The sequence below is a fragment of the Paroedura picta genome, chromosome 16 (genome assembly GCF_049243985.1).
Source record: "Paroedura picta isolate Pp20150507F chromosome 16, Ppicta_v3.0, whole genome shotgun sequence".
Classification (NCBI taxonomy): domain Eukaryota; kingdom Metazoa; phylum Chordata; class Lepidosauria; order Squamata; family Gekkonidae; genus Paroedura; species Paroedura picta.
The window spans coordinates 3,517,504-3,543,600 of NC_135384.1; the positions used below are offsets into that span (position 1 = coordinate 3,517,504).

At 53.4% G+C, this 26,097-nt stretch overlaps 3 protein-coding genes across 6 annotated transcripts in view; 2 read left to right on the forward strand and 1 right to left on the reverse strand.

Moving 5' to 3' along the window:
• Nucleotides 1–618: 618 nt before the first annotated feature.
• TOX4 (TOX high mobility group box family member 4) lies at nucleotides 619–11,434 on the reverse strand. The gene is made up of 9 exons (XM_077313785.1): nucleotides 11,273–11,434; nucleotides 7,354–7,422; nucleotides 6,987–7,229; nucleotides 6,250–6,501; nucleotides 4,938–5,219; nucleotides 3,817–3,897; nucleotides 2,430–3,137; nucleotides 1,698–1,855; nucleotides 619–856 (listed from the first exon to the last, which is right to left on the reverse strand). Exons 1-9 carry the CDS (start codon nucleotides 11,276–11,278, stop codon nucleotides 796–798), a joined length of 1,860 nt encoding a protein of 619 aa, XP_077169900.1. The 5' UTR covers nucleotides 11,279–11,434; the 3' UTR covers nucleotides 619–795.
• Nucleotides 11,435–11,591: 157 nt separating this feature from the next.
• On the forward strand, nucleotides 11,592–21,761 carry RAB2B (RAB2B, member RAS oncogene family). 2 transcript variants are annotated; one of them, XM_077313786.1, is made up of 8 exons: nucleotides 11,592–11,823; nucleotides 13,455–13,526; nucleotides 16,223–16,290; nucleotides 17,508–17,590; nucleotides 18,505–18,597; nucleotides 19,919–20,030; nucleotides 20,457–20,525; nucleotides 21,196–21,761. In XM_077313786.1, exons 1-8 carry the CDS (start codon nucleotides 11,778–11,780, stop codon nucleotides 21,289–21,291), a joined length of 639 nt encoding a protein of 212 aa, XP_077169901.1. In that variant the 5' UTR covers nucleotides 11,592–11,777; the 3' UTR covers nucleotides 21,292–21,761. The 2 variants fall into 2 exon arrangements, with proteins under 2 accessions (XP_077169901.1, XP_077169902.1); XM_077313787.1 differs by lacking the exon at nucleotides 11,592–11,823 and adding an exon at nucleotides 11,832–12,066.
• Nucleotides 21,762–23,666: 1,905 nt separating this feature from the next.
• CHD8 (chromodomain helicase DNA binding protein 8) overlaps nucleotides 23,667–26,097 on the forward strand; it is a 34,511-nt gene continuing 32,080 nt past the window's right edge. For 2 of the 3 annotated variants that reach the window (XM_077315292.1, XM_077315294.1), the window contains exon 1: nucleotides 23,667–23,838. The gene's annotated coding sequence lies outside the window, so the exon portion shown is untranslated. The remainder of the gene's footprint in view (nucleotides 23,839–26,097) is intronic. The other variant, XM_077315293.1, reaches the window with a different exon arrangement.

Consider the following 26,097-nt stretch of genomic DNA (forward strand, 5'->3'; position numbering starts at 1 on the left):
TTAGCTAGAGAAAAGCATTTGCAAAGACCCAGCTCTGGCCAAGAGAAGACCTGGTTGGGAGGGAGGGAGGGAGGGGGCTTGCTTTCGACTCTAGCATACCCATGGCCCATGTCTGTACTCTCTACTCATGCTGAGCGCCACTCAACCCCCCCCCCTAAAAACTAGAGATGGGAGGGATTGTATCTTGGGGGGAAGGGGGCTTCTGTACCCAAGCAGAGGCTCTTCTGCTGAGCCACAATCCTCTCTCCCCCCCCCCTCATCAGCCAACCACCGGCACAGCATGTTGGAAACAGAAGCCACACACAAATCCCTCATCGCTGTGTGTCTCCCCCCCCACACACACACTTCTTGTAATGGGCCTCCGTCATTCCCCCACTGACCTGAAGAGGGCAGCAGATGGAGAATGTGGCCGGAGGTGAATGCCGTCTGTCCCCCCCCCCCCCCCCCCCGCCCTTCCGTGCAAATACGGCTCTTTCCCCCAAGAAGAACATGGCAGGCTCCGGCCAAAGATTCCCGTTCTGGCTTTAATCAGCTCCATCAAGAGAAACAGACCAAGGGACAGAGTTTTTTTGGGGGAGGGGGGAATCTGAAGCACCCAACCCCCTCCCCTCCCCGGATAAAGGGTGATGTTCTCTGCCGTCAAAGGTCTCCGACCGACGCACGAGCCGTCCCCGTCTCTTGTCTCCCCCGCGATAATTTTTTCCTCTTTTTTTTGTCCTTCCATAAAAGACGTGGGCAAAGGGGGACACAAGCTATAGTTTCTTTCCCCTCCCCGGCCATGAGAGACCGGGGGTGTTATTTGACAAAAACCACGTTGTTTGAATTGCGGGAGGCCAGCCAAGCTAGAAATACATCCCTGTGAAGAGAGAGAGAGAAAAGTCAGCAGGAAGGGGGAGAATAATCCAAGGTGCAGATTCCTCGTACATCCTCCTGTCACTTCCACAAAAGCAGCTTACAAATGCCTTTCCCTTCCTCTCCCTGCAACAGACACTGTGGGGAGGGAGGTGGGACTGGGAGAGCTCTGAGAACTTGGACTGGCTCTAGCCAAAAGCTCAAAACAAACGAACAAAAAAAAAAAAAAAAAAAGAACAGCCCAAAGAGAACTGTGACCAGCCCAAGATCACCCGTGGAGGAGTGGGGAGGAGGTAGGTGGGACTGGGAGAGCTCTGAGAGCTTGGACTAGGTCTAGCCAAAGCTCCAAAAGAACTGCTCTGTGAGAACAGTCAGAGTAGTTCAGCAGTGGAATAGGCTGCCTAAGGAGGTGGGGAGCTCCCCCTCACTGGCAGTCTTCAAGCAAAGGTTGGATACACACTTTTCTTGGATGCTTTAGGATGCTTAGGGCTGATCCTGCGTAGAGCAGGGGGTTGAACTAGATGGCCTGTGTGGCCCCTTCCAACTCTATGATTCTAACAGCCTAGAGAGAACGGTGACTGGCCCAAGGCCACATGTGGAGGAGTGGGGAGGGGATCAAACCCTGTTCTCCAGATTCAACTGGGCCCCTCTTTAACCACCGCACTGTGCTGGCTTAAAACCACCGTATTTCCCAGAAACCAGCTGCACTGAAAAAGAATTTGGGATGGCGCCAGGATAAGGCAATCTGGAGCCCATCACTACACCTCGACCTGCCAGGGCGCAGCTGCCTAGAAATGCCGACTGTGCCAGCAGGACCTGAAAGGACGGGCGGCTCGTCCACGCACCTGCAGTGCTTCACCACACACTCGCTGCTGCAGTACTCGTTGTCCCAGTCGCTGCTGGCGACGGGCGGGTTGTCGCAACCGGCGCGGATGCAGCGAGGGCGGGGGGACAAGGCCACCGGCGATTCGGACACCAGCTCCACGTGCATCGGGGACTCCACCTGGCGAGAGGCAGGAAAGAGGGTGGTTTCTCAGCGGCTGCGCCCGGGTTGCTTGCCTGGGGTGAGCAGAAATCGCCCGCGAGCGACCCAACGGGGACCACCTGTTCAAAGGGCTCTCCTCCAAGGGATGTGTTCAGATAAATGGCCCAGCCTGCGTAAGGCCTTAAAAACGCCTTGTGTGACACCCAGCCATGCGGCAACCAGCTTTCTTCCCGGTGCTCACTGGTGTTTTCGCAGATGAGATGCCTGTCCACAAAACTTTGGTGATGGTGCCCCTTGAAGCCCCACTAACACTCCTTCGGGTGGGGGGGCAAAGACATGCTTTCCCCGCATTCACCCTTGGCAAAACCCCAGGTCAGCATTGCATTCCCATAACCTGATGGGGCAGGGTGGTTTAGGAGCCTGTGTGACCATTGCTTGGTCATTAACAGCAGACTTATGGCAAAGATACATGGGAATTGTAGTCTATGGCCACCTGAAGAGCCACAGTTTGGCCACACCGATATAGGGGGGAATGGAATCCGTGCCCTAGTGAAATGTCACCTCTCGCCCTCCCCAATTCCCGGCCTCTTACCTCCGGCACGACATCGGCCGTGATCATCTCCATGGGCTCTGGGGAGGCCTGGAGCTCCGGGCCTGGTCTCTCGGGGCTGCTCTCTTCCGTCCGCAGGGCCAGGGGCTGGATCTGCAAGGCGGGCGGGGGCAGGATCTTGATCTGCAAGGGGGGCGGGGGCGTCTGCAGGTTCAGGCGCACCTTCTGCTGCAGGGGGGGCTGCTGCATGGCCTGGAGCGGGGGCGGCTGCTGGAGGATGGTGACGGGTTGGGCCGGGGGCTGCTGGGGCATTTGCTGGAGAGGAGGGGGCTGGAGGCGCGGCAGGTGCATGGAAGAGGCCGCGGCTGCGGCAGCCGCCAAGACCGAGCGGGTGACGATCTGAGTGGTCCCCGTCCCGGCTTGCAGCTGGCTCAGCTGGATCCCCCGGGAGGTCATCACGGCTGCGGGGATCACTGTCACCACGCCCCCCTGCGATGTGACCGCCAGCGAGGAGGGCAGCATCTGCTTGGGAATGATGATCTTCGTGATGCTGGTTTGGCCACCCGACTGGGGGCCCGCCGTCGTGGTCACCACCATGGTGGACTGGGCCGGGACGACGGTCGGCGGGGGGCTCTCGAGCGTCGGCGGGGTGGGCGGCGTAGGGGCTGGGGAGGGGGTGGCTGCTACTTCGGGAGCCACTGGTGGGCGTAGAGAAGAGACCGGGTCCAGATCCACCGTTTCCACTACCGTCTGCAAAGAGAAACAGGAGGAGAGAAGAGTCAGGAGTGGGCGGACCTATCTGGGATGGGCTCCATCTGTCTCCTCCCACCCCTATCTGGGTTTTCAGGTGGAAAAATCGGATACATTTACAGAGTGCTGGGAATTTTTAATTCAACCATTTAAAACTCAAAACGGTAAGATTTTAATGTGGGCTTTTTTAGTGCAAATGTGAAAAAATTGGTGCCGTGCTTTAAAAAAATAAACTGCAAAACTCCAACTTCCCCCTCCCACAAAATGAATAAAATGTGCAATGGTCGGGTAAGCAGCTATAAAGAATGTTACACACAAACGCCACTGAAATAGTACCTAAATTTATAATGTACGCTAGAAAGACATTATGCACTAATGTGCGTCCGTGTTTTGCACTTCTGCACAGCTACACTGGGATCCATGCTTCCTTTGGCATAGAGTTGGCCTGCAGCATACTTTTATGGAAAGATTGCCCGCTGGAGAACCTGTACATCTACGGCCAATTCCAAGGTAATGGACCCATTGCCTGATTTGGCGGAAGTCAGCTTCCGATTTGGTCGTCCCCCTGCGACCTGGACCATTCCATCCCTTGGGAAAAAGGGGTGCTAGGGAGGCACTGGCGGGTGTGGGGGGGAAACGGGGAGGGCGAGGTGAGAGTGGGTGAGTCTCCCCGACCAACCTGACATTCCTGGTTGTCTCGATAAGCTGCCAGTGCTTGTAGATACTCCTTTTTCGCCGCCTCTGTTTTCCGCTTGTAAACCTGGGAAAGGGAGGAGGGAGAGAGTGGCTGATGCGGCCCTTGCAGGATTTGGGACGCAAAGAGAGGGTTCCTCCGTGTGCAAGAGGAGGGCTGGATTCAACTGATCAATTCATCCATCGATATACCTCTGCTAGAGCGTTACACTCCCAAGCTGCAGACTTCCTGGTGGTCCCTGGCCTGAAAAAAGTGTGCCTCTCGTAGGCAGGGCCTTTTCCATCCTGGCCCCAACCTGGTGGAAAGCTCCGCAGGAAGTAATTTGGGCCCTGTGGGATTTACTGCAGTTCCGCAGGGCCTGTAAAACCAAGCTGTTCCACCAGGCTGACAGTAAGGACCTTCTGTTTCTGGCCTCCTGGTCAACCCCGCCCCTCCTTAAATGATCTACCCACGGACTGTTGGGTTCGTCTTCTAAAATTAAGATATCATTAATCTTCAACAATTCTATATTAATATTCTTGGTTGCCTTTGATAGCCGCCCAAAGTCCAATGCGGGATGGGCGAGTTGATAAATCAAATCAAAACTGTAAATAAATTCAATGGCCACGTAGCTCTATTAAACACCTCCTGGTCTGTCTGGAGGCAGGAGGCTTTCAAAACACCTATTCAGGTGGTGCATCGTCAGCCACCTAGTTCAGAGAAAACAGCCGACTGCACGTGTAAATGCGTACCCAGGCTCTGCCCGGTGGGCGGAAGACCCTGGGATCACACAACAGAAAGAGCAGTGGTGACGATGCAAATGCTTTGTGCGTGGGGGGTCTGCGGCACAACCCCTGTTGTGGGGCTTCCAGTTGGAGGGCGGGGAAAGCAGCGCGAGACCTCGGAAACCATCTGCCAATCGGAGGAGACAACACTAGCCACAGGCTGGCCAATGATGCGACCGAACAGGAGGACAGCTCCGAATGTTCGTAACCGAATGGACCGAACGAACCTGGTTTGCTTATCCAGCTTGGGATTCTCTCCTCGCTGCCCCGTCCTGAACTCCTCCCGCCACGTCCTTCTCTTACGCCCCCCCCCCCCAAAGCTCCCACGCTCTTGGCACTCACTTGCTTCTGCTCCTCCCCCAGGCTGTCCCACATGGAGGCCACGATCTTGGAGACCTCTCCGAAGGTGGCGCTGGGGTTCTGCCCCTTGATGGCCGCCTGCGTGTCCCGGAAGAACAAGGCGTAGGCCGAGACGGGCTTCTGGGGCTCGTTGGGGTCCTTCTTCTTTTTCTGCTTCTTGGTGGGCTTCGGCTTCTTCCCCACGTCCGGCACCACCGTAGGGGGCGGTGCCACGGGCGTCACGACCGCCGAAGGGACCGGCACGGGTTTGGCGGTGGAGACTTGCTGCGGGAGGGAGACGGGGATGGGTCAGAAAGAGAGGCAGCTCGGCTCGCGGCCACATTGTGCCGTCTGCCCCCCCCCCCCCCCACATACACAGATGCCGGATCTTGCCAGCAATGCTGAGGTCGGGGAGGCACGAGAACAGGCAACTCGCCTGGGCTGCCGGTTTTCAAAAAAGTGGCTTAACCACAGAGCGGCTGGGGAAGCAAACAATGTCAGCATGAGATTCTGATCGTTTTTGAGGGGGAAACAAGGAAGGGGAAGAGAGAAGCGAAGACCCTAATCGGCAAGGCCTTGCTCCGAAATGCCTCTTCTTAGAAAATAGCCGCAAAGCCAGAATTGTTGCAGGTCAACCACATGGTGGCAGACCAGTATGTGGCCAAAGGGAAAGGCTCAGATCGTGAGGAGCTAAAAAGGAGGACAACAGAAGAGCCCATTGGATCAAGATGGTGGTCCACCTAGCCCACCAATTCAACTGGCATGCCAGCAACAGGGCACAGTGGCTGAGCCCTTTCTCCTGAGGCTGCCTCCTGAGGCTGCCTCAGTCACCATGGCAGGAAGCCACTGAGAGACCTGGCTGCCAGTGTCTTCAGTGCTTTGGACGCAGGAGGTCCCCGGTTCAATCCCTGGTAAAGTCCACTAAGATATCCCAGGTGAGAATTGGGGACATTTTGTTCTCTGCCTAAGAAGCCAGAGGGCTGCTGCCAATCAAGTGCATAGATCTAGATCGGGCTTCCTCAACTGAAGGGGAGGGGTTGTTGTAGCTCTCCAGATGTCCATGGACTACAACTCCCATGAGCCCTTGCCTGCAAGGTCTATTGGCAGTGGTACATGGGAACTGTAGCCCATGGAATCTGGAGAGACACAGTTTGGCCTCCCCTCCCACAGAGGCACGCCTGAGAAAGGTGCTGGTGAAGACCCAAAATGGCCATAGCATGGCACAGGTTCAACTTCGGACCTCTCCGGCAGCAGGCCAATGAAAGACCTCGAGCCAAACCCTTACGACCTTTCCGTTTGTGGGGCTGAGGCTCACCCGCCTGATCTCCTCCGGCTCTTCCTCGTGCATGGAACTGGTGGGCGAGGGGGCGGGCGATAGTCTCTCCTCAGGCGACTGGGCAGCCGGGGGCAGAATGGCCCCGCCCCCCAGGCTGAGCCCCAGCTGAGAGCTGAGCTCCGATTGGTCGATAGTGGTCAGCTGGCTGTGCCCCATCAAGTCGGTCATTGGCACATCGATGGTGACCGGCGGGTTAGCACTGTACTGTGTCCCCATTGGATGATCCAAGTCCTGGAACAGAGGGGAGGGGAAGGTTGAGCGGAGATGGGTATAAAGAAACAGCCTGGGTCACACAGGAGAACTAAGCAAGCCTAGCAGCCCCAGGGCTCCCTTACCAGGGTCCAGGATCAGAACGTGAAATTTCAGTCAGGACTGTCAATAAATGCCAACTAAATTACTCAAAAGCAGTCCTAAATACAATTACCTTGGACTGTGCCCCCAAGATTGGAAGCGAGGGGCACGGCACACCTTCCCAGAGAAAGTTGCTCTGTAATTGTGAGGCTGCCACTGAAAAGGCCCTTCCCTGTGTCCCACCAGACGAGCTTCTATGGCAGGTGGGACATCCAGGAGGGTCCTCTCCCCTCGATCAGAGCTCCTGGGCAGGAAGGTGTGACTCTCCAATTATAAGCTCCAGACGAGAGGAACCTTGGGGAGCCGTGTACCATATGAAGAAACAACCAGCAAGTCAGAGCCGTGCCTGCTAGCCCGTCACTCACCATGGCCAGCCCGCCACTCAGGAGCCCGCCCCCTTGTTCCATGAGGCCGTGGCTGATGCCCACGGGGATGTCAAGCGCCTGCACTCCATACTGGGCCGAGAAGCTGGTGTCCTGGGCGGTCACAGGGTCCCCAAGATCCTCAAAGTGGCCCACGACGTCGGAAACGGCCAGGGAAGGGTCAGCGTCCAGCGCAATGGGGGGGATCTCAAACTCTTCATCCCCCAGGCTCGGCGTGTGGAAGGTCTGGGGTCGGTGGAAAGACAATGGAGAGGTCAAGGGGGAAAGGGAAAGAGAAGTCGCTCCCCCACCACCCCCTTCTACCCAGCCTCGGTCTTCCCGATCTCCCAGCGCCCCCAATGCTTCTCACCTCGGCTCCCGACAGGAAGGGGTGAGTTGCCCCACTGATAGCCAGGTAATTCTCGTTTCCACCAGGGAACTGAGGAAAGAAGAAGACGAGGACACAGTTAACGAAGCGGCACCCCATCTGCATTCATTTATTTATATCCTGCTTTTTGCCCCAGTTGAGATTCAAACCAGCTTTGAAGACAGAACTGGAACTCTCAGGCCTGCAAAACAGAGCTCGTCCGCCGGGTTTTCAGTTTGTTCCCTAACTGTTGTACCTACCCAACATTGCTGTTAGAACTGTTATGTCCTTCACCATTTCAAATTCTGCAATGTACCTTTCTGCTCGCCGCTGGTTCTAGGTATACCGCCCCGAGATGTCACAGTAAGGGGTGGTATAGAAACTGAATTAATGCATTTTTAAACATTGTTCCCTCCCTCTTGCATTCTCCCGTAATAACCACCCTGCGAAGGAGGCCAGACTGAAAGACCGGGACAGGCCCAGAGTCAGCCAGTGAGCTTCCATAGCAGAAGTTCAAGCCCAGGTCTCCCCAAATTCTAGCCTGCCACGCTGTTTTGCATGGGTCCCTAACCCACCGAAATGAGCTGCTCTCACAGATCTTTTTTGCAGGCTGTCCAAAACCTTCCACAGAGGAATGGGGAGGTTTTCTAACACGTGGAAGCTTTGGGAATAAAAATTCTAAAACACCCCTATAGCAAGAGAGGTGAAGACGGGTGGCCGTGCTAGTCTGACTGTAGCAGTTGAAGAGAGCAAGAGTTCAAGAGAGTGGGAGGGTCCGTCTGTCCTTATACCTTGGAGAGTGGTGTGATGACAGATGCCAAATGACAGCGGCAGGAAATAGCAGGTCATGCCAGGTGACTCTTGGCTGCTATTGTCACTCACCTGCTGACGCCGAACAAGAGGAAACCCAAGTGCGGAAGAGACAAGGGGCAACTGTAAAACTGCGCTGAGAAAGAGGCGTAGGAGAATAAAACCAATGTGGGGCATGGGAGCAGCTGCAGCTGAAGCGATGTCACATTGGCGTGCACAGGCGATGAGGTTGCCAATGGTCAAGCAGAACTGCACTGGGCGAGAGTCCTGGGCGAGCTTCCTGAGAAAGCTTGGCGGGCACCAGGCAAGGGGTGCTCAAAGATATTTGTGTAAGGGCAGGCTCGTAGGCCATGAATCGGTGGGGCAGCAACCTTGAAGGCCTCATCATGCTACGCACCCTCCTCCGTTTCATTTTGCCATCAGCAGCCAGGTGGGATGCAAAGTCCAATTCAAGTTCGGAAGCTGTTGCAATCCATTCATTTGTGAATCAGGGGGCAAAAGGGGGCGGACAGGTCTTCTCTCCCTCTAAAGGAGTTCTCTCCCTGAACTTACGTCTTGTGATTTAAGAGGTGCTCGTAAACGATGGAGGATTTCATTTGCTAAGCAACATGCAAGCTGTACGTTAGGTGGCATGAATGTGACCATCGCTGACTGGACTCTCCGGCCGATATGAGGAGCAAAAAGGGAAAGAACTGTTTTTTTGTACCCCGCATTTTGTGGCCAGAATGAGTCTCAAAGTGGCTTACAGGCAGCTTTCCCTGTGTTTCCCTAAAACGGAATCCCTTTCCCGCACACTCCCAGCCTCCATTGTCTGTGCACCAGACTGACACCCGGGGACCATTAGTGTGCTAGTTTTTGTGTAAACACAGGACAGAAGCAGAGTCGATAATACGTACGGATGTGCTTGTGGCCAGAAAGACTGTGAGATCATTATAGTTGAAACTACCAGAAATATTACTATTGAGACGGTTGTTTTATTAAACAGAGTTGATGTTCCTAGGACACAAGCACCGTGACTTGTTCCGCATCTGAACATTTCTGCATCTGTGGAGCAGCTTCTGGGCAGCCAGGGAATTATCGCCTAGCAATTGTGCGATGACATGCAGCAAAGGGAAACCAAGACAGACTGGCCCATTCTGCACTTTAGAAGTGGGTTTTCTTTTCAAAGTGCGTTTACAGTTGGATGTTCCTGTTTTGCACAGGAAAAGCCAACTGCAAAAGTGCACTGAAAGTGTATTGTCCAATGCTGTGTGGAAGAGACTGGTTTGGCTTTGCTGCATCTCACTGCAGGACTGGTGGGCATTAACTCTCTGGCTATTCCACCTTGGAATTGAAATTGTACCTCAAGAGTTCTGCCTCTGTAATGTCCTCCACGCCACGAAGAATGAACATCACTTCACAATTTAGCATGCTGAAGATACAATCAGAGAGGGCCCCATCGGACCTCTGAAGCCCCACCTGTAGCGCTGAGCAGAGAAATTGCTTACGTACAACACTCTGAAGGAGGCTGGGACCCGGAATGTAAGCAGAACAGACTATCAAAAAGGGGGCAGAGCTGCAGTACTTCCTTGCATATGGGAACTTGGACAGGGCCGATGTCCATCTGGTCCAATGCTATTAAATGCTCCCAAAATCACAACGCCCAGCTCCCCGCACTTAAATCCAGGGAACCCAAACTACAGTGCTGCAAAAGCAGGGTTCTAACGTAACAAACGACCTCAAGATGCCCAGAGAAGAATATAATCCAAGCTGATTGGAGCAAGTCAGCTAACCACGAGAAAGGATATACTTTTAAAAGGACAGAAAGATCAATTACTTGCCAATCTGAGCGGAAGAAAATGCCCAAGCACTGCTCAGTCAGACAGCAGGTATGAAAGGAAAGGCAGTCAGAAGCGAAATACTTGGTTTCTCAACAAAAGAAATTCTAGTGCTACAATAAAAAGATCACGCAGAGCAGTCTGTATGTCCCTTGCATTTGATGAAGAACACCGTCCTAAAGATTTTCAAAGGAATCTGCGATAAATTCATTCTGAGCTTGAGTACCCAGTCTGCATTTTAATGGTTAATAGATGCAGAAGTCTCAAATCCGGAGAGCCAGGTATGATTCCCCACGTGCAGCCAGCTGGGTGACCTTGGGCAAGTCACAGTCCAGATAGTGCTGTTCTCACAGAGCAGTTCTCGCAGAGCTCTCTCAGCCTCACCTACCTCAAAGGGTGTCTGTTGTGGGGAAAGGGTTTGTAAGTTGCTTTACGACTCCTTCAGGTAGTAAAACACTTGGCAGGAACCCCTCCTCTTATTCTTCTAAGGGTTTTCCCGGTCCATTACATGTCTTGTCATGCTCTCTCCCCTGCTAATCCACACTATACTCAAAGCACAACAGTCACATCCAGAAAACCCACACTATCAGCCCACCCCACTCAAGTTGTGCCACAAACAGCAAACGCCCGGCACGTCTCAAAGAGCTATCCTGAATCTGCTTCTCTTCCCGGCGTTTCTCTCTCACAGAATTTATATCTCCGCCACCACGGTTGTTGTTTGCCATACAGGACCTGCACCCACCCTGCTACTCCCCAAAAACCCTTTTCCAAATTGCCCCTCCCTCCCTCACCCCCCATGACTTCATATCCCTGTCCAGTCAACTTTATCTTCAGAAGTTACTTACTTGGGGGATGCGGAGGGGGAGGCCAGAAGCCCCCAGGTCCTGCCCTGCCACCTAGGAGGGGGAGGTCTGCCTAGCGCATCCTCCTCCTCCAGGGCGGCCAGCCCAACGCTGGCAAGAGGCAGGCGAGTGCATAGCCTCCATCCCCGCCCCCCCAGGGTGCTACCCTCCAGTCCCTGGGCCCCGAGGGGTAGACTGCGCCTAGCTGCAGAGGCTCCACCGGGCTTGGGCGGACCAGCGTGTTTTGGAAGCTGCTGAGCAGGCGCGCCTGGCTCTGTCCCGGGGGCTGGGCCTGGGCCCCCTTGGCCTCCAATGTGGGGGTCTCCACTCGGATTTGGCCCAGGGCTGCCCTAGAGTCGACCCTCCCGCCCGGCCTGGGCTACAGCCCCAGCGCTGCGCCCTCGCCCCTTCCCGCCCGGCCCGAGCGGCGCTTCCCCGACGCCCACCCCTCACCTCCATGGCCACCGCCCGGGAGCCTCGCGGAGACGGGGGGGGAGACCCGCCACACTCTCCCCCTCCCCCCTTCTTTCTTCCCCCTGGCGCTCCGAGCGGAACCGGAAGTGCCGGGCGCACGCCCAACCTGGGCTCACAATGCGCGTCACTTCCGCCCTGCCTTGCGAACGCGACGCCTCCCGGCCTCGGAGGCTTCCTCTTTCCCCTCTATAGAGTCGCGGGAGGCCAGAGCGGCCCACAGTCCTCCAGCCGCGGGCGGGCGCGAGGCTTCGAACGGCCCTTTTGTGACGTCACCCGAGCGGGCGCCGCAACGGTTCTTCTAACGGCCGCTTTCCCCCCCTCCCTCCAGGGGGCGGGGCGGGCCAGAGGCGACGTGGGGGCGGGGCCAGAGGCCCGCGGCGACCGGAGACTTGCGGGGGAGCAGTAGAGGTGGAGGCTAGAGCGGCCTCCGGAGGCCACCCCCCCTCCCCACGCCGGGGCCGGAGTTTAGGGGGGCTGCAGCGCCATGTCATACGCCTATTTGTTCAAATACGTAATTATCGGCGACACCGGTACGGGAGGGAGCCGTTGGGGGGCGCGGAGGAGCAGCCCCCTCCTCTCCCCGCGGAGGGGGGCCCATATCCCCCCCCCCACAGGCTCATTCCACCATTAATATCATTATATTCTATCAGGGGCATGATGTGATGTTGTAATATATCTTTATTATGAGTATCTTATTATTCACAGGCCTCTTGGGCACTCCCCTCTCTCCATGCGCCTGGGCAGGGCCTTCAGCCTCACAACAGCCCTGCTAGGTAGGCAGGCAGGGCCCTTTTATACCAGGGCCACAGAGAGGGCATGGAGAAGATGGATCTTTGGGGTTCGCCCTTCCCTGTGGTGGGAGATGCCTCGCTAGCCAGAAACCCCAGGCGGTTAGAAGAAGAAGAAGAGTTGGGTTTTGTCCCCTGCTTTTCATTGCCCAAAGGAGTCTCAAAGCAGCCTACAGTCACCTTTATTTGTTTGTTTTTGTATTTCTATACTGCCACTCTACAAAAGTTTAGTGGCGGTTCGCAACAGTAGATAAACTACAATAAAATCCCCTTAAAACCTTATATTACATTAATCAGATGGTGATCTATTCCTATTAAGAGTTCTAATTTCCCACCTCTCCACCCACCCTGTTCAGTCCATGGGTCAAAGTTCTCACTGGGAATGAAGGACCAGATCTAATCACACATTGGGGGATATCACACCTTCCCTTTCTCCACAACAGACAACCCTTGGAGGTAGGTGGGGCTGAGGGAGCTCCAAGAGAACGGCTCTGGGAGTACAGCTCTAACAGGACTATGCTGAGCACATGGCCCCCAGCTGGATGCATGTTGAGCGGGAAATCAAACCCGGCTCGTCAGATTAGAGCTCTGTGAAAACAGTACCAATGCTGTGGTGAGCCCAAGGTCACCCAGCTGACTGCATGTGGAGGAGGAATGGGGAATCAAACCCGGCTCTGTCAGTTCTTCTGGGCCTCAAGTTTCAGCAGAAATGATTGTAACAGAAAATATCCCACCCTGTCCATCCTTTTCAGCAGCCCAAAGTGATGCCTCCAAGAAGCTCACCAGTCAAGTCACAGCTAATTTATGGTGGCCCTGTAGGCTTTCCAAGGCGAGAAGAGCTGGTTCTGATACCCTGCTTTTCACTACCTCTTTAGCTTCCGAGACTGGGCTAGCCTGGGCCACCTTCCCCTAGGAAAGCGAGCAAGTTTTTTGCCTAGTGAGTCTTCTGGCTAGCAAGGAGTTCCCACCTTAAAACAGCTGCTGGCTGGGGAAGGGGTAATGTGCAGGCTGTCCTTGTGCCAAAGACAGAAAGAAAGAATGGCTTGATTCCCCATTCTTCCATGTGCAGCCAGCTGGTCACAATTCTCTTAGAGCTCTTTCAGCCCCTACTACATCAAAAGGTGTCTCTTGTGGGGAGAGGAAGGGCAGGTGATTGCAAGTCCCTTTGACACACGAGGCCTGTTGGATGACCTGGGGCCAGTCCTGGTTCTCTTACAGTTCTCAGCCTCACCTGCCTCCCAGGGCATCTCTTCGAGAAACCCGAAGAGCCCCACCAAGTCGGCAGAAGGTCCCAGGTCGCCAGGCCCGCCGTCCCTTCCCGAAGACTCTTTCAGCAGAAGGCTTGACGATGGTGTTTTGCTCTTGATCCAAAGGTGTTGGGAAGTCCTGCCTCCTGCTGCAGTTCACCGACGACCGGTTCACGACAATCCATGACTTGACAATCGGTGAGAGCCAAGGGCCTATGGGGGCTCCCGGTGCCCTTCAGGGATGTAGCGTGAAGAGCGGGACAATGGGTTTGTGTGAGCCTGCGATGGAACCAGAAGAGGAAAAGGGGAGTTCCGGGCGGGGGTGGCTGCATTGATGGGGGAAGATGTGGTAGGGCAGAGGGGCTTTTTAAAAAGATGACAGATAGATTCAGGTGGGTAGCTTGAAGCAATAAAACACAGTTTGAGTCTAGTGGCACTTTTAAGGCCTATAAAGTTTAATTCCGGATTGGGTACATGCACACAATTCTAGTATACATCACAGATTCCCAACCAGTGGTCCACTGACCCATGGGGGGCGGGGTCAATCATGCAGAATAAGGTTGGGAAGCATTGCCGTGTACACGCCCATCCGGGGCCCCTGCCCTTCCACCCCCTTCAGGCCCATCACTGGCCATGAGTGGGGGCAACGTGACCATATATAAGGGGTGGCCCAATTGCGGCTCTCCAGATGTCCGTGGACTACAATTCTCACGCGCCCCTGGGGCTCGTGGGAATTGTAGTCCATGGACATCTGGAGAGGAACAGTGTGGCCATCCCTGTCATATATTGACATAGCACCCAATAAATGTTTGAGAAATTAAAATATATTTAAAAATTAATTCACTCCCACCCATTCAGAAAACCCTTCCAGGGCCGTCAAGAAACCCTGGTAGAGAAAGCCTCCTTTATGGTATGACTGGGCTAAAATACAGCCAGTCCTTCTTGTGGTGTCATTATTCCTTCTCTCTCTTTTTTTAACCCACTGTTTATTTGTGTCCGGACTTTGCTGGCGTTGGGGGCAGGATCCTGCGCAAGGCAATCCATACGTCAGACGCGTTCTGCCCTCTTCCCTGCCTCCCTCTCCCAGCTAGTGGCTTGCTGAGCTGATGGGAGCTTCGTTGCTCTTCTTTCCCTTGGGTTAATGCGAAGCCCTTAGCCAGTTTCCTAGGCTACAGCAAGGCAGAGGTGAAGCCTGATCTTGCACTCAGCCGCTGGGGAAGAAATCGGGGGGGGGGGGGGTGCTAGGTGATGCAGCCTTTGATGTCCTCAAGCCCGCTGATTTCAACGCGGAGCAGAGCATGAGGAACAAGAATCGCAGCACTAGGGGCCACGGGCTGCTGAGTTCACGGGAGGCGGCACCAGTCACGACTGGCCCCTCCTACCGTCCATGTGCCCCTTGTTTGGTATTGGCTGTGGGGAGCAGGACTGGCCCCACCCACCAGGCTTAGGCCATGCACAGGTGAATCATAGGATCATGGAGGTGGCGGGGGCTATCCAGGCCATCTAGTTCAACCCTCTGCTCAGTGCAGGAACAGCCTGAAGCATTCATGATAAGTGTCTGTCCAGCCGCTGCTTGAAGACGGCCAGTGAGGGTGAGCTCACCACCTCCTTAGGCAGCCCATTCCATGGCTGAACTACCCTGAACATGAAAAACTTTCCCCTGATATCTAGCCGGTATTGTTCGACACGTAGTTTAAAGCCGGTGCTGCTGATCCTGCTCTTTGCTGCCAACAGGAACTGCTCCCTGCTCCCCTCCAAGGGACAATCTTTCAGATCCTTCAAGAGACCCATCCTGTCCCCTCTCCACCTCCTCTTCTGCAGGCTGGACATTCCCAGGCCCCTAGGGCCCTGGGTCATCCTTGGCACCCTCCCCAGCATGCTTTGCCCACCTCTTTCTCAAAGAGAATCCAGCTTTTCGATCTCTGCACTCTTCCTGCAACCAGAGCCTGTCCCAAGTCTCAAAGGCGCCTCACACTGGAGACAGCCAGAGCTTTAGCTGTTGGTGTGCATTCCCTTCCAGAGTCAGACATCCTGCTTTTTAAAATTTGTTTGCTTCCGAGCCATGGTGCAGCAGAAAATATTCTGGCGCGCCACCTGCTTCAGCAACCAGCCCGTGAATAAAAACAATGCATATCAGAACGGAGGCGTGGTACCGGTGGCGGTTTAGTTCTGGACAGACGTCAATCTCTCCTGGTCTCCTGTGAGCCTGGCAGCTTCTGCAGGCATTTCTTTTCTGCTTGTGCTTTGAAGGGCACTACTTCTTGCGAAGGTCAGGACAGGATTTTCTCAGAACCGCACCCCACCAATGTGCTCCCCTTCCTGCAGTGCTTTGTACAGTCACAGCGCTGGCCCTCCCAGCCCCACACACTGCCATGCAAGCCGCTGTGAGCATGGGAGACGGGAGGGGTTGTGAGCAGGCAGGGAAAGGACGCAGAGGCCAATGTGGGCAGAGGCAAAAGCGGAAGTGTGAGTGAGAGTCCGGGGGGGTGGGGGTCTGAGCCCCACTGATCATGGTCTCCCCTAATGTGGGACTAGCCCTAATGAAAACGTATTTTTCTCTTTCTCTAGATTTATTCCATTTCTTCTTTCCCTTTAGGTTGCCAGCTTTGGGTTTGGAAATACCTGGAGATTTCGGGGGTGGAGTCTGGAGAGGGCACGGTGTGGGACGGGGAGGTGCTTCAGTGGGGTGTAATGCCCCGGAGACCATCCTCCAAAGCACCCATTTTTCTCCAGGCGAGCTCTGCCTCTGGGAGAGGAATTGTAATCCCGAAAGCACTTCAGCTACAACCCGATGGCCATTGGCAGTTCAGAGCTGGGAGGGGAGGGAGCCAGCATTGCTCGATCTTTCCTCCCCTGAACCGTCTCTTGTTCATTCATTTTTCCCCCCCCATCAGGTGTGGAGTTTGGTTCACGCATGATCAGCATTGACAACAAAAAGATCAAGCTACAGATCTGGGACACGGTGAGAACTCCCTTGGGAAAGGGGCCCTTTGTCCCGGATCCCTGGGGAGGAAAAGGAGAAAGCGAGAACCCGATTGTCGAAAGGGAGACGGGAGCTTCCTCTCCGCAGACAGGAACAGCGTCACCCTTTCACTTTTTCCGTCTCGGGATTCTGTTCCCCCGCTGCCGGCGTGCGCCAGGCATCTCTCAGATCTTTGTAGATCAGGAAATACTGGCTGTAGCTGACTCGTGGGTGCGGGGACAGAAAGCTGGAAGAGAGAAGGATCGAGCCAAGGAGGACAGACAAAAGGGAGGGAGCGTGTGGGAGTTGTCATTTGGGATCAAGGGAACTAGGCGGGAGCTGAAAGAACAGGCTAGGCAAGGGGAGAGAAGCAGCAGTTCAGGGATTCTGGCAGAGATGCAGAAATACAACACCTGTTGCATGAAGACAGGTGTATTTTTTTTGCTCAGGCCTCTTTGCAGCAGCTGGAATCCAGCCTTCCGGTGTGCTCTGACAGGTGTATTACTCAAGCTTCATCCCAAAGAGCCGGATGGGGAACATTTTTTTTTAAGCGTCCGGTCTTCATAGGAAGTGACAGGAATGTATTTGTAAGGCTTCAGCTTTCTTGGAAATGGGCTGAAATGGTAGGTCCCCAGTCACTTCCAGAAGGACTCTACAGTTCTGACATATTTCTAAAATTGTGGGAATTACAGGCGAACAAGAGATTTGAGGATTAGGCCTTCTTGGTCCCCTGCACAGACATGTCTCCAAGACCTTGTTCTCCCATTTTCTTCTTGGGGCATCTCGGATCCATGCATTCGAATGAAGCTGCAGATGCTATGTTGAGCTCACTGGCAGTCTTCATGCAGTGGTTACAGGCTGATCCTGGATGCTTTAGGCCGATCCTACATTGAGCGGGAGGTTGGACTAGATGGCCTACATGTCCCCTTCCAACTCGATGATTCTATGACTCTGATTTGGTTGCTCAACATCTGGCTTATTTTATAGACTCATAGAATCCTAGAGTTGGAGTGGTCCATATAGACCGTCTAGTCCCACCCCCTGCTCAATGCAGGATCAGCCTCAAAGCATCCAGGATAAGTCTCTGTCCAGCCGCTGCTTGGAGACTGCCACGGACAGTCTTGTTTTTACAGTCGATGAAGGCTGTTTTCAGTCAGATCTCTTCCTGCCTGGGCTTAATCCTAATTATCTGTTTGGTTGCCTCCTCCTCCTCCCAGGCTGGACAGGAATCCTTCCGTTCCATCACTCGCTCGTACTACAGAGGAGCAGCTGGGGCCCTGCTAGTCTATGACATCACCAGGTGGGTCCAGGGCTGTCTAAACCCCACCCCCAAAATCTCAGAATTTCCCCACACTGAATTAGCAACCTAGGTAGTTATGTAAATCTGTCTTGGCCATTGGGGGTATCATGAGATACGGGCTAAATCATGCGTGCTCTTAAATGCTTTTCATAACCTTCGTAGAGAGGTCCCTGCATTTTGGCATTTATTTTTATTTTATTTATTTAGTTAGATGTCTATATTTCTATATTTAGGTGATTTAAAAATGTTGTGATCCACCTTGAGTCATCTGAGAGGCTCAAGAGAAGAGAAATTTAAAGAATAGATAAGAAATAAGCCCTGTGAAGATAGGCTGAGGGACTCCAAGCCCTATGAAGATAGGTTGAGGGACTTGGGAATGTTCAGCTTGGAGAAAAGGAGGTTGAGAGGGGACATGATAGCCCTCTTTAAGTATTTGAAAGGTTGTCACTTGGAGGAGGGCAGGATGCTGTTTCTGCTGGCTGCAGAGGAGAGGACACGCAGTAATGGGTTTAAACTTCAAGTACAACGATACAGGCTAGATATCAGGAAAAAAATTCTTCACAGTCAGAGTAGTTCAGCAGTGGAATAGGCTGCCTAAGGAGGTGGTGAGCTCCCCCTCACTGGCATTCTTCAAGCAAAGGCTGGATGCACACTTTTCTTGGATGCTTTAGGATGCTTTGGGCTGATCCTGCGTTGAGCAGGGGGTTGGACTAGATGGCCTGTATGGCCCCTTCCAACTCTATGATTCTATGATTCTAATAAGAAATAAGGGGGGGGGGGAAAGAAATTTATTTCATAAATATGATTTAGGAGATCGGGCTCCCTGGAACCTTTGTCTTCATTCAAAACCTAAAGGAAGCTTCTAGGCCCCGTGGCTGCTAAAAAAAGCTTTTCCCCCTTTCTCCCTCCGGCAGGCGGGAGACCTTCAACCACTTGACCTCCTGGCTAGAGGACGCCAAGCAGCACTCTTCTTCCCACATGGTGTTCATGCTGATTGGCAACAAAAGGTATTCTGCGGCCTTCAGGGTCCTGCCCGGTCTCGAGCCAAGGTTCCGAGTCGAGACTGTTGACGCCAGCCACGTCAATTCATTTTGCTTTCCTAATGGTCGGAGGCTATTTTGTTCCTGGTTTCATCACTGGGCAGGGCCCAGCTGACTCAAAAGGTGTGTTCATCCTGCACGAGGTTATTGTCCCCTTCCTCCAAGGGGTGTCCCCAGGATGGCATGGGTGCTTGGCACCTCCTTGTGAGGTAGGAAAGGGATGAAAGAGAAGCACCAGCCTGCTTGATTTCTTTTATACCCGTGATTCCCAGTGATGGAGCCTGAAATCATCCGTCTACCAAGCACAGGCCATGTACTCCCCCCCAAAAAAAGTTCTAGGATGGAGAATCAGCATGGTTGCATCACTGCTTGGGTAGGGGCCTTGCAGAAGCCCCCAGGTTCAGTCCCCAGAGCCTCTCCCGTTAAAGGATCCGGCGATGTGAAAGACATCAGCTACAGACCCCAGAGAACCACTGCCAGTCGGAACAGACAGTATTAATCTCGGCGGATGAATTGCCTGATTCAGTGTGAGACCGCTTCATGCGTTCCTGGATTAAGCCAGCTGCTAGTTGGAAGAGGCCTGTCCACAGTTCTGAGAGTATTTTGAGCCCTGAGAGGGGGCACAGCTTCTGACTGGTCTATTTTAGCTTTGGTGTTGGTGGTTTCTGCATGGCGAGAGCTCGATTTCTTCTTGACCACGGGTGGGTGACTCAGGGGAGCTCTTAGGTTACAGAAGTGAAAGTGAGATCAAAAAGTCCAGAAAAATGGTTCCTGTCCCATGCTGGCGATAGAGTCTGAGGGGGATGTGAACTTTGGGCTCTAGCCACTGGCATCCCGCTGGCTGTGAGTGTTCAGACGTCCTTAATTGGACTTATTCTCCCCCTGCTGCGTAATACAGTAAGCATTGCAAGTGTTAGAAAAAGAATACATTTTTGTACCTCACTTTTCACTATTTGAAGGAGTCTCAAAGTGGCTTACAATCACCATCCCTTCCTCTCCCCACTATGTTAGGCCAGGGGGGCTGAGAGAGCTCTGATAGAATTGCTCAGTGAGAGTAGCTCTAACAGAACTGTGCCTAGCCCGAACGGAATCAAACCCAGTTCTCCAGGGCAGAGGCCACAACTCTTAACCACAACACGAAGCAAACAGCTAAGCGTGTACGGCGAGACAAGCTGATGCTCCTGTCCCTTTTGCACATCTACCTTTAGCACACAGCGGCGTGCCGACAGTCCTTTCCCTTTTTTGAGTGCTTGGAGCCTTGATTTTCTCCTGGCCTGTCTCCCCGCAGTGATCTCGAGCACCGGCGGACGGTGAGGAAAGACGAGGGTGAAGCTTTCGCTCGGGAACATGGCATGGTTTTCATGGAGACGTCAGCCAAGACGGCAGCCAACGTGAAAGAGGTGAAGAAGGGGAGGTTTAGGCCCGCCTGGCGTCCCGCCCCTCAGCGGAGACTTGTATGCCCTGGCCCTGAGATGCTCACTCCCTTGCAATTGGTCAGCAGTTGTCCACAGAGCTTAGTGAGCTTCTAAGCCCTGATCCTGAGACCTTCCGCCAAAAAAGCAAGTGCTCTAGCACTGACCCACGGGCCCTCCCCAATTCCAGAGGCAATAGAGGTCAAGATCAGAACTTGAACCTAGTAAGAAAGAAGCAAGCCATTGAGAGACGCCAGTTCCTATGCCAGTGTCCAGTTCAAGAACCCGGCCTTGGCATTTGGGTCCCATTGTGGTTCCCAAGTTGTCCACTAGGTCTCCGGGACACACACTCCCCATTGTCACTCTCCATTATCCCTCCTCCTGATGGCGGTCTTTCCCTCCTGCCTCCCCTAGGCCTTCCTTAGCACAGCCAGAATCATCTACAAAAAGATCCAGGAAGGCCATCTGGACCTTACCAGCGAGGTGAGCATGGCACGCTGAGGGCTTTGACCCTCCAGGGGCTCCGTAGACTCTCCAGGTTTAGTTCCTGCCATGAAGGCTCGTGCAACGTTGAGCGAGTGTACGTGTTCGGTGGGGCTGCATTTTGTTTCCCTGCTGTAAAGGGAATTTGTTGCCAGAGGACATGGTGATGGTCACAGGCATGGACAGCCTTAGAAGGGGACTATATAGGAGAGGTCAGTTAGTGGCTCCTAGCCACGGTGACTAATGTGGAGGGACATCCACATTCAGAGGCAGCAAGCCATTAGATACTAGTGCCAGTAAGCAACATCACTCAAAGGTCTTGGCCTCCATGCCCGTGTGAGACAGGATGCGGGACTAGAGGGACCACTGGTCTGATCCAGCAGGGCTCTTCTGATGAAGGCCTTGGCTTCTGTGCCCCGTTGCTGGCCCTCCAGAGGAACCAGGTGGCCACTCCTGTGAGACGGCATGCTGGACTAGATGGACCATCAGTCTGACCTATAGCAGGGTTCTTCTGATGTTCATTGGCTATGACCCTGCTCCATAGCTCTGTGGTCAGCCCTGCACCGACCTCTCTACCTCCCCCAGAAGGGACCTGGGATGCAAGATGGCATAGCTAGAGCAGTTGACGCTGGGCTAGCTCTTCCTTGAAGCTTTTTGGTTTCTTCTCTAGGGAAACGGCATCAAGATCGGACCGTCAGCGTTACACTGTGAATCTGCCCTCCACCAGGGCCCCATGGGCTCTGGAGACCGATCGGGCTGCTGCTGAGCTCTACGTGGAATCCGTCCAGGCTTGGGACACCTCAGAAACGCACAGAGAGCTCCCCCATGCACACGGACACGCTCTTGTTCAGTTTCCATCACTGTGTTGGGCATAGGGATCTCGCAACCCAGCCCTTTTACAACACCTACAACTTATGTCTTTGCTACAACTACAACTTATGTCCTCTGCTCGGTGCAGAGGGGACGGGGGGCCTCGAGCTGTCTTTGACTTTTGGACTCGTTTTCCCCCTCCAGGCATTCCTGATCAGGGAGTGGCCTTTCCAGGCCCCCTCCTCCTCCCTGGTCTGTGCCTTAACACATCTATTGCCTCTTCCATCGCTGGCTCTTCCCTTCACCTCATTGGGTTTTTAGAGCCCTAGCAAGGAGGGTCAGGCCATCCTGGGCTCTCCTGGCTCATAGATTTTAAGCCATGCTGCACTATGATTTTTCTTCATATTAAATGTTTTGCATGTTTGACTTTCTGGGACATCCCTTTTTTGGGAACACCTGAAGTGACCTCATACTGAATCAGCCCATCAAAACATTTTTTAAGACTGGCAAGTAGCTCTCCAGGGTCTCAGGTAGAAGTTGTCCACATCACCTAATGCCAGATTCCTTAAGTGGAGATGCAGGGGATTGAACCAGGGACCTTCATCATATTAAGTAGATCCTTTACTTCTGAGCCACAGCCTCTGCAGTTAGTTTGTGCAACTGGCTTAAAGATTAGCATTCTTCAGTCCTGGTTAGTCTCAACAAATGCTGGATACATATTGTGCATGCATTCGGTGTAACCTGTGAACAGGGCAGTTAAGAGTTTTGAATTTTAACAAATAACTTGTTTAAATTTCACACTCCTATTTTTACACCATAGTTAGTTAAACCATAGTTAAATCCTGCTATGATTTTAAGAGAGCTTATTTCTGTAAGTGCAAAGCACGAGAGCTGATATTTTGCTAAGCAAATACGGTGGACATCCTTTGGGTTTATTTTATTTATTTGGATTTTTATATCACCCATTCTTTATGGCTCTGGGCGGTTTACATGGAACATTGCATGCATTTACATGGAACATTATAATCAGCCATAAGTCCCACTGATTTAAAAATGATTGCTTCAGATTAAGTCTTTGATGTTAAAAGGAAAATAGAGAGCAAGCAGCTGTTGAAAAGCCATGAAAGCCCTGCATGCTCCCTCACAAAGGTTAGGTATACTTCTAGATGCAGAAATGCATTTTTCCACTTTTAATTCTTTTATTGTATGGCATATGTAGTGTAGACAGGAGATCCAAAGTTTGTCTGGCAGCCAGTCAAGGTATGTTCAGAGGTGGTTTGTCATTTCTTGTCTCTATATCACGACCCCTTGTGTTCCTTGGAGGAACTGTCACCCAAATCCTTGGAGGTCTCCCATCCAACTACTAGCCAGGGTTGCCCCTGGTTAGCCTCCAAGATCTGATCTCAGGGCTTTCCACTGGAGAAATGGTGGGGTTAAAAAAAGTTGGGATTTTTTAACCTGCATTTTTCTAACCCCCCCCCCCCCCATATCTCTAGTCAGGGGACAGGAGAGGACCGTATTGATGGAAAACCGACCAGTTGTGGTCCCTTGTACTGTAAACCAGCTTTACCATACACGTTTTGAAAAGGTATATTTTATTTATTTATTTATTTATTAAATTTATATACTGCCTTCCTATAAGTCTCAGGGTGGTTTACAACATGGCCCAGGATACAATACCAAAATATATTCCATATTAAAAATTAGTTTCAATAGAACTGCATCGACATCATTAATCCTGACTCGCTTAACAGTATTCAGGGTGCCCAGATCCTACTTTGCCCCCTTTCCTAGACCTGTAAAAAGGACACAGCAGAGACCATTGGTTTCTTCTGAATGCAAAGAGCAGAGGACACAGGACTCTTGGTCTCTGCCTTTTGGTCTGGTTATAGTGCAGGAATGATATTAAAAATCCTTTCAAAAAATTAAGGGAGGGGGCTCCCCTCTCAGCATGCACCCCCTCCCCATCCTTTCCTGCCCCCAACAGAGCACAATTTGAACCAAACCAAGATGGCTTCCTCACATAGGCGTCTAACCGACGGCCTGACAGTACGAAAACGGGACCGTCCCGAAAAACCACAGCCCTGCCCCCGAGGGGACGAAAGACCTCCCCAACTCAACCCCGACACACAGATAAACATTTCAGGAACGTCACGGCGCGCCGCTTGACGCGCGTCGCGCGAAACGGATCAGGCGCCTCCCCGGGCAGCCCCGCCAGGCCCCCTCCGCCCGCTTCCCTTTTCCTCCCGCCCTCCCTCCCCTCATTCTGCAGCGAGCGAGAGCGACTTCCTGGAAGGCCGGCGCAACCTAGCCTGCTGGCTCGGGCCCCGCCCCCTGGCCCCATGGGCGCCGCCGCGCTCGCGCCGCGCGGCAAGGCGCGGTGGGCGGGGCTAGGAGGGGGCCTCGAGGAAGTTAGGCTGCACCGTCCATGCGCGGCCGCCTTGTTCTCTCTCTCTCTCTCCCTGGGAGAGGGGAGGGGGAGGGGAAAGTCGCTCCTGAAAGGGTGAGTCGGGGGGGGGGGGAGAAAGGTGGGCGGCCCCCCCCAGGTAAGACCACGGGGTTATTTCCTCCCCACATCACGGGAGCGGGGTGGGGGAGGGGAGGCTTATTATGGGATGCCCCCCCTCCTCTCCTCCTTTGCAGGCTGCAGGCCTAATGCAGAGGCGCTCCCCTCCCCCCTCTTCTTGGGGGGGGGGGAGAGAAAGCAATCGATTAATTAAAAAAAATAAAAGGATCTGCAGGAAAGGAGACCGGGGGGGGGAGCAATGCAAATGCATCCCTGTTTGATCCAAGCGCCGGGGAGGGATCGCCCCCCCCCCCAGCAATTGCAATCCGGGCTGTCGCCTTCTCTGCGGTGTTTTCCTCCGGGAAAGCTGCCCGCGCGCTGCAATGGAGGCCGAGGGTGCCCGGGCCGAGCAGCGCCGCCTTGAAGGGGGCCCCGATCCGGGGTGCTGCTGAGGGAGGAAGCAGGGGTCGGGGGTGGGAGGAGGGGGAGCCCCCCCGGGCGGTTGCATCGGGGCCGGCTGCGGCGCCTTTGCAAGGCCCTAGATGCGAGGAGAAGGCGACCGGGATGCCGATCCGTGCAAAAAGTTGGGATGGCCTGTCTGGTTGGGGGGGGGGGCAAGGGGGAGTGCCCTGTTTTTGCAGCACGTGGTTCCGTAGGGGGGGACGCCGCGGGGCATCGACAGTGATGGGGGGGGGGGCGAGGTGCATCGCGGAAATGCCCCTTTTAAGGGTGCTGGGTGGCTCTTTGCACGGGTGGGAGTCTGTCGTGGCGTTTCACCTGCTTCTGTCCATCCCGTCCAGGAAACTGGGTGCCCTTCAGTAATAGCCCTTCCCGCCCCCCTCTTTTAATCTCCCCTGGTAGGGAAGGATAGGGCAGAAAGTCTATCCCCCCCAGTTGATATTGCCTCCATGGCAGCCTTCTGGACAAGGTAAGCAGGGAGCTTGTCAGTTTCCCATTTGTGGCTTCTCTGACAGCCCCCCTCCAAAGTTGGGGAGGATTTCTTAGGTGCAGGGCGCTCCCTTCCAACGGGCATCATGCGCTCCTCTGCTGGCATGCTGAGTAATGCTTAAAAAAAAATAAAGCACCTGTGAATGATAAAAAGTTCTCCCCAATTGTCATTTTCTCAGGAAAGCAGGTCGTATCAGAGGGTAGCCACCTTGGTCTGCAGAAGAGCAGTTAAATTTAAGTCCAGCAGTGCCTTTAAGACCCACAAGATTTGGGGGAGGGGTTAGAAGCCTTTGAGAGTTAAATTTCTCTTGGTCCAATTTTGGGGGGCCATTGGGTCACTGCAGACTCATGGTGTTCCCATAGAGGTTTCTAAGCAAGAGACGGATGGAGGCTTTTTGCTTGTTCTGAGTGACGATCTGATATTCCTTGGACATCTCCTGTCCAAACACTGACCCAAGGTTGCTTACCTTCTGAGATCTGATGAGATTCTGCAATTTGAGACCCAGTTTGGTTTAGCAGTGAGGAGCGGCAGCTTCTAATCTGGCTAGTCGGATTTGATTCCCCGCTTCTCCACATGCAGCCAATTGGGAGACCTTGGGCCAGTCACAGTCCTGTGAGAGCTGTTCTCACAGAGCAGTTCTGTCAGAGCTCTCCCAGCCTGACCTATCTCACAGGGTGTCTGTTGTGGGGAGAGGACAGGAAGGTGATTATATACTGCTTTGGGACTCCTTTGGGTAGTAAAAAGTGGACTATAAAACACAACTCTATCCAGGTCCTTTTTTGTAGTCATTGTCAGTTTTGAGCAGTTATCCCTGTCTAAAACATATGCTTGGGATTTCTAAGAGTCAGAATCTCATTCCACCCCCACCCCCACCCCACCCCAAGATTCAGAGGCAACCAGGACCTCAGTGTCTTCTTAGTTCTGAACAAATTTAGGGTCCAATGACATCTTTAACCCCCAACCAAGTTTCATTCAAGTTGTTAGCTTTCTCATACAGTGCATACTTAATCTCACAGAAGCTTAAACTGGAATAAAGCTCTGTTGTTCTTAAAGCCATCGGACTCCACATTTTCTTCTGCTTCTTCGGACCAACACGGCTACCTACTTGAATCTATCTTCCTCTGCATGAAGAAGGCTGCTCTGAGCCCTTGCTATTTCCTTGGAAAGAAATCGTATGGGAATCAATGGGATTTTCTGTTTGGTCAGTTCAGCCTCAGTTGGTCTGTAAAGAAATGCGTTTGAGGACATGAGATCCGGAGATGTATTTGGAGCTTGAGTTGAAATTTTTAAACCTGCATCAAAAGACC

What these genes read in the sequence shown, in the direction of transcription:
- TOX4 (XM_077313785.1), bottom strand. An exon ending in CCTTCCTGTCGGGAGCCGAG is followed by an intron (nt 7,230 to 7,353) that starts GTGAGAAGCATT and finishes CACCGACCCCAG; the next exon opens with ACCTTCCACACGCCGAGCCT. An exon ending in AGCCGGAGGAGATCAGGCGG is followed by an intron (nt 5,220 to 6,249) that starts GTGAGCCTCAGC and finishes TCCCTCCCGCAG; the next exon opens with CAAGTCTCCACCGCCAAACC.
- RAB2B (XM_077313786.1), top strand. Translation starts at nt 11,778, where the DNA reads ATGTCATACGCCTATTTGTTCAAATACGTAATTATCGGCGACACCG. An exon ending in AGCTACAGATCTGGGACACG is followed by an intron (nt 16,291 to 17,507) that starts GTGAGAACTCCC and finishes TCCTCCTCCCAG; the next exon opens with GCTGGACAGGAATCCTTCCG. An exon ending in CGGCAGCCAACGTGAAAGAG is followed by an intron (nt 20,031 to 20,456) that starts GTGAAGAAGGGG and finishes TGCCTCCCCTAG; the next exon opens with GCCTTCCTTAGCACAGCCAG.